A 7,144-nucleotide genomic window follows, 5' to 3' on the forward strand; every position below is an offset into this window, starting at 1 on the left:
GCTTAAGTTAAACCGAGTAAGAAAAGGATGTGATTGTTGCTTAATTAATGGAGCGATGGAAGTTAAAAGGCTCTAGTTCAGGTAGCGTTTCGTGTTGCTTAATGTTTGTATTGTTGATGTGCTTGCTGGATGAGATAAGATTTTTATGTGAGAAAAGAACGACTTGAAAAGCATCTTTTCGGGAAGGATTAATTGCGAATAGACCCTTGCAGCATCGCCCAATGACGAATAGACCTATGTAGTTCTATTTTTGTAAATTTTTAGTTTTAAAATCGTTAAAAAGGTTTGAGGAGGCGGGTAGGCCCCTTATAGTTTTATCGGTGAGAATAGGTCTTCAATTGCCTTTTTTTTAATAATAGTTTCAAAAGAGTCAAAACATTTCACCAAAAGAGGTCCATTGGCAATTAACCCTTTTTACAATGTTATCGAATCATGTGTTTTAACTTACAAGGGCTTTCTGTTAGTCGAGGATACATGATGTTTTTCCTTAGATTTGAGCAAAATGCCCCATATTTAATGAGGATTTTGTCAAATTTAACCTAAATTAAATTAATTAATACACTGGGAAGAAAGAGGAGTTGCCACTATGATTACACATTACACATGAGATTAATTTGTGCTCTTGATGACTGCAACAGGCATCAAAATGGTCCCAGAGATCACTGCGGCCCACCACCATTCCTTGCCCATCAAATCTATATATACTCTGAAAGAGGTGAATATCTGAACTTTTATCAGTAGAACATTATTATTCATAAGCACAAGCATATGCTTGATGAATACCACCAACACGTGTTACAGTCTGATCCGACAATTTCTAGTCAGTGAATACAAATACCCCACTTTTTTTCTTCTTTTTCCATTTCTTAGAAGTTACAGTGAGTTTGCTAAACAATCACCTGCAAAGAACACAACCTGACTAGAATTTTTTTTCCCAACTAGGCAAAATATCACATCCTTACTAGCTGGAATGTTACTAATATTACTACTATACTACTACTACTAACCATTACATGACTACATTGTCCTAGCTTAGGAGGAGGCAGGTTCAAAATGCAATGTTTAAAAAAAAACAGGGGTCGTGCTTTGCACGGGGTACACACTAATATTACTACTATGCTGCTACTGCTAACCATTACATGACTACATTGCCCTAGCTTGAGTCCTTTGCAAGTCTTCAGTCATCGTCCACATATCATCTTCAGCTGCCCAAGAAAGTCAGCAGCACACAAATCAGCAGCCAAAGAAAGTCATAGTCTATCTTCCCCCTTGAAATGAGGCCAACTCACCTGCATTCAGATCAAAAAGTTCAAGTCACTTCAACAGGATCGGCACGAAAGAAACTATCAACAAAATTGAGTAATACCTTGTTATCAGTTAATGAACTACTCCCAAGAAACCAAGGCAAGCCTCAATTTCTTAAACATATCATATACTAGAATGTATTTCATGTAGAATTTCATTCTGTCAAACTCTATTAGGCTTCCATGCTGATATTGCATAGATTATCCTCCCCTTCCAACCCTGAAGCAGCCATCGACTATCTTCATCGATAACGAAATCTTTATGATACATCCCCTTCACTTTATCCCTTGCCTTCTTCATAATTTCCATGTTTAACGGAAGCTGTGTAAACCCTGCCCTCAGGTTTCGAACCTGCCATTGCTTATAAGTCTCTGGCCTCTCAACTCTCTCTGAACCTTCACAAGATATCACGTTAAGTGCTTCTCGGCCAAAGAGATCTCTTTCGATCAACAACCTCTGAGCATCCTCTCGAGGCACATTAGTCTCAAGCATATCGAACAATGCAGAGAAATGAAACAGAGCTTCTCGGAACCGAGTCACAAAGAACGGAGCACTGTAAGATCCATTCACAATTCCATGGATGAAGACATGAGGGTTCGCTTTCCTTATCGTATCAAGCACCATGTTTCTAGGGCTATCAACAACCACAGTCTCATCTACTAGATTTCTAAACCGATACAAGCAGTTGACAATGAGCACCTCATCTTTATCGATCTTCAAATCATCTACACGAATTGTCTCCCATTTTGATGCAATGGCATTGTATTCAAAGGGAACATTGAAAGTTCGAGCATAATCAGCTAACCTCTTCCCAGTCTCTTCGATCCTCTCTGTAGGGCGAAACCCAGGTTGAGGAACATCAATGCCGGTGATTTTAAGCTTTGGAGGGCCTCCAGGCCTCGAAGACAACCTCTGAATAAGGCAAGGCCACTGAAAACCGAAGTAGATACCAAAATCGATGATATGAACCCTAGAAGCATTCTCCGATACATTGTGAATGATCTGATTTGAGAAGAAATGTGATATCCTCTTAAACGGGCAAGCTGCAAGATAAAGCTGATAGGCTTTCAAGATATCAGTAGCTGTAGTTCTCTTAGCAACAAGAGAGTGATAGATTTGGCTCCCGGTCCCGGCTAACCTAGCTTCAAGCCCATCAGCAAAGCAATGAGCTAACCTCTGAGACCCATCACCAAAAGGGGAAGAATACTGCCTGATTTGCTTCAAAAGCTCATTCGCACTCCGACGATCATCAGCAGCCACAGCCTGAGCGCAGTGAATCAACAGGGTTCTCAAGTCTACTACCTCCTTCTTGCTTTGCTTCTTCGCCCGGGACTTCGCTGACCCTTTCGGGCTGTTGTTTTTCGAGTTTTTGCTCACCTCGTTCCTCAAAGCTTCTTGAAGCGCAGAGACTCCGTTGGTGCAGTTCTTGCCCTTTTGGCAGAGCAACACCATATCGAACATCGCCGATCGAACTGTTTCCTCGGACGTGGAAGAGACTGCCGATTGCTTGATGTTCCTGCCTTCAACCAAATCAAGGTCGTCGGAGTTGGGGTTTTTCCTCCCCCTCGATCCTCCGCTGATGTAATATTCTCTTTCTTCCTTCTCGAGCTTCACCTCAGCAAATCTCCTCTCCTCCTCCTTCGTATCCTCCAAGTCGATAACCAGCTTCTCGTCGCTCGGCAGAAACTTCCTCGCCTCTTCGACCCCCCTTCTGAATTGCCAAGCAGGATCGAACTCGGAAGTCCTAGATACCGAATTCTTCTGCACGAAATTCCCATAACCGATCGAGCTCCGGTACAATGGGATCACAGACCCAACTACGCAGCGCTACTATCGACTACTCCGCCATTAGAAACCCCACGGGGGACTCCATTCGCCGCGGCCGGCGGAGGAGGAGGAGTCGGCGGCGGCGGCGGGTAGTTCTCGCCCAAGATATCATAAAGGGCTTTTCGGCGGCATGAATGATCGCCGCGATTTCTCGCGTATAAAAGTTGACCTTTTCGTCGACGTCTCCTCCATCAGCATGCTGCTGATGTAGTTGAGAGCGATGTCGAGAGAAACACCGTCGGGGTCCTCGGGCTGCGACCCTCCGGCGCGGTGGCGCGCTGAGGAGGATGACGGGACCGACTGCGGAGGCGGCGGAGGCGGAGACGAAAGTACTAGGAAACACCGCTCCCTCTCCTCCGCACGCGCCGCAGCCGCGCTGTTAGGTGTTTTGGATCGAGAAGGAGTTCATCGGGGACTGATCAGAAAAGAAGTCCTCCAGTCGCAGGCTATTCATCGTTGACGAATCGATAACCATCAGCTGCAAGCAACGATCTTTATCAAAACCGAGAAGATCTTTTTTTTTTTTTTGGTTAAAAATTAGAGAGGAGGAGAGGAAAAAAGATGGTACCTTTTTTGTTAAGTTCGAAGAGAGAGGAGGCCGAGATACTTGGGAGATGAAAAAAAAATGGTAAAGAAATGAGGGGAGGGGGGGTGTTTTCAAGCCGAGACCCGCGTTCCTACGGGAAACTTCTGCGCGGAGCGGACCGGTGAGGCGATCTGGGCGAAGGCTTTTACCGGCTGTATCGTGGGTGCAAGTCTTATACAACATCCGGTAAGCCGACTGTGGAGGGTAAGAAAAATTCTTCAAGCACCCAAAATATGAGATCAATAGAGAGGACATGTGAGGTGTCCTCCTCCTATTACATAATAAGCTGGTCATCATTAATGATAGTCAGCTTATTATGTAATAGAAGGAGGACACCTCATATGTCTTCCCTGTTGGTCTTATATTTTGGATCCCAGTAGTAAAACCTACTAATAACAGTTCGAGGATTTTTACCGCGTCTTTTTAACGGCGCGAGGTCGGCACAGAAGGACGTATTCCGGTATTCGTATCCACGCCCGCTTCGTGTCTAAATGCAGTGACTTCATATGCGTATCGGATATGAAATGTTTATGAACGTGGAGATGAAATGTTTGAATAGAGATTTGTCGTATACTGGTAACTGTTTTATTCTTTATATAGATTGATGAATTTGAGGCTAATGATAGTCAAAAGATTTAATCGGTAACTGTTTTATTCTTTATATAGATTGATGAATTTGAGGCTAATGATAGTCAAAAGATTTAATCTTAGTTTTTCAAATGTGATAAACATATCAAGGAGCTAGTTATCTCGTGTCACATGAATTATTATTATTTTTCATTATTTTCCTGTTTTCTCATATTTATTTTGTATCTTTATGTGCTTTTGAAAGTGCCTCTGTATTTAGATTCGTATCGGTATGTGATTTTAACGAATACCAAAATGAGTTTTTCTTTACTTAGGCATATCTGTGTCAGTGCCTCCATTCGTAATTAGTATATGAATATCGTAAGTATTGTTGGATATTTTATTAAAGAAAAGGGAGTTTAACATGTTTTACATATTTTATTTTTCTTAGCAATTAATACGTGCATAATGGCTATATAATTATAGCGAACGTTACCGTATTAATTACGGGTTTATTACGTAACGGTCGACATTATGGCGTACGTTACTGTATTGATTGCTAGGATTTGTAACGGCTCTCTAAGACCCCTATATAAGCAGTCCTTTACATTCTCGGAAAAACAACAAGAAAAACAACAAGTCTCTTCTCTCCTCTTCATATTATTTCTTCATAGTATTGGTTTTTTTTTTTGGGTAACTTTCTTCATCTGAGCAAAAGATCTGTACTCTCGCCTGAGTACAGAGGTCGGCCGATTTCGTGGGGTTTTACCGTTAGGGGAGAGGGGGTCATCTGCGCCAGGGCGATAGGCGGGTCCTCAATCTTCTAGGGCAGTGAATACACGACTGCTCCCGATCAGGTCAAATTTAATTGTTTATTTTATTCAGATTTATTTTATGCTATAATCTTAATTATTTGATAAATTTCTAACAATCTAGAAGATTGATTAGTTTTATAACTTTTAATTTAAATCCGGAAAAATTATATTAAAAGTTACTGCTCATTTGCAAAATTTTCAAAATCCGGAAAATGGGGAAATTTTTTTTTAAAAATTACTGTTCATCAATAGTTTACTGTTCGCCCGAAAATTCTCAAAAAAATTATAGTTACTGTTCGCACAAAGAAAATATAATTGCTTTAATTATATATTTGTTTATCTATTAGTATTATTGATTTGTTGTTATAAAGTTTTAAAAAAATTGTAACTATTAATGTTCATTCCGAAAATAAAGACTTTACTGTTCATATTAAAAGATTTCATTTACTGTTCATTAAAAATGTTACTATTTAGCAAAATAATTATTGCTAATTGCTTGCTTATCTATTGTTTTAATTTAAAAAATTTTCAATTTTGGTTACTGTTTATTTGATTTATAATTGCAGTAATTAGTTTTAATTATTGTTGATAATTATTGCTTAAATAATTATAATTAATTGTAACTTGTAATTGGAAAGGAATATGTAATCCTATATAGCAGTTAGAAATTCTTTATGAATTTGGCTATTGATTTATATCATTCACTTTATTTGTCTCAACCTTTGTTTCATGTGCATTGCAACGACAAACAATCATAGAAATACACTGACATACAACCATATGTAGGTTTGTAATGATCAAATATTATTTGCTAATAAAAACATGCTATAAATTTGCAGCAGTGTACATATATTTATTCTTGAAAGTCTCATATACATGGTTTTGACAAGAGAACAAACTCTGGATATATATATGCTCTGAAGTATTTGAATTTATTCATGGTTTAATGCTTTCATTTCTTTAAGCTATTAATATGATGCCTTCAATCAATAATTTCATACTTTGGAGTATTTATGCATCTAATAAGCTTAGTACAGAAGGTGGTAAAAGTGAATGCAGATTTGTTCTATAACTTATGTGGAAGTTGTTTGCAGTAGGTATATCTATCAATGCTATTTACTTTTGTGGGCCTATAAAGCATTTTTATATTCTGATACAAATCTCATGCCTCTGGTTGGCTTGGAAAAGTCACGGAAACAACGAATTATACGAATTCTTAGTTTTACCCCTGCAAATTCTCTATTCGAATTAAATGTTTGCAGGAATTTTTTTTTGAAGTTACTATTCACATATACTGTTAAGGAACAAAAACTCATTGAGTGAACCGATTCAAGTTTTCTTAGATTAGTTAGTGTCTAAGGCAATGTTTAGGGATTGCGTAACTCATTCTGCAAGGAACGAGGTACTTAATTGATCTTTGATCAACCTCTATTACTATCCTTACCTAGCTAACTACCTGGGTAAAACTTTAATTTTTTCGCTTTAGGAGTTTTTGGTTTGGAATAAGAGATCCGGAATTGTGAGAAAAATTCATATGCATTTATTTAATTACGCTTCTTGCATCATATATTGCCTAATGATAAATGATCAATATATGAGCGAACCAAATCAAAGAGGTGCATTTTTTAAAATTCTATTTTATATGGTGGATTATATTTTAAATCTTCAAATGTAAAGTTCATCTCTTTTATTGCGTTATGATGGATATTGCAATAAATGTTCATATGTCTTTTTAGATAACTTGCATTTGTTATATGATTAGTTACAAGGTTTTATGCAAGAATGCACTTGTAAAATTTAAAGCACGTATGTACAAATATTATTATTATTATTTTTTGTATAAGAGGTGGTACTAAATGGCAACATAAATTTGGAAGGTCTCTTTTGTAGACAACCAATTTAAATTTGGAAGATCTCATTTGTAGGCAACCGATTTAAATTTGGAAGGTCTCCTTTGTAGGCAACCATTTTGTAACCTCTTATAATAGAAGAATTTTTAAAAATTTTATGCATATGAATTATGAAGTATGAAATATATTGTTCT

At 38.1% G+C, this 7,144-nt stretch overlaps 1 protein-coding gene across 1 annotated transcript; it reads right to left on the bottom strand.

Annotated features, from left to right (window-relative positions):
- LOC109841459 (scarecrow-like protein 9) lies at positions 713-3,492 on the bottom strand (the record flags this gene model as incomplete). Its single annotated transcript, XM_020410428.1, is given in 5 exon segments — positions 713-1,289; positions 1,367-3,132; positions 3,135-3,247; positions 3,250-3,318; positions 3,321-3,492. Coding segments are annotated over 4 exon segments (2,019 nt in total), but the record flags the coding sequence as incomplete, so codon positions are not given.

Source organism: Asparagus officinalis, chromosome 5 (genome assembly GCF_001876935.1).
Source record: "Asparagus officinalis chromosome 5, Aspof.V1, whole genome shotgun sequence".
Classification (NCBI taxonomy): domain Eukaryota; kingdom Viridiplantae; phylum Streptophyta; class Magnoliopsida; order Asparagales; family Asparagaceae; genus Asparagus; species Asparagus officinalis.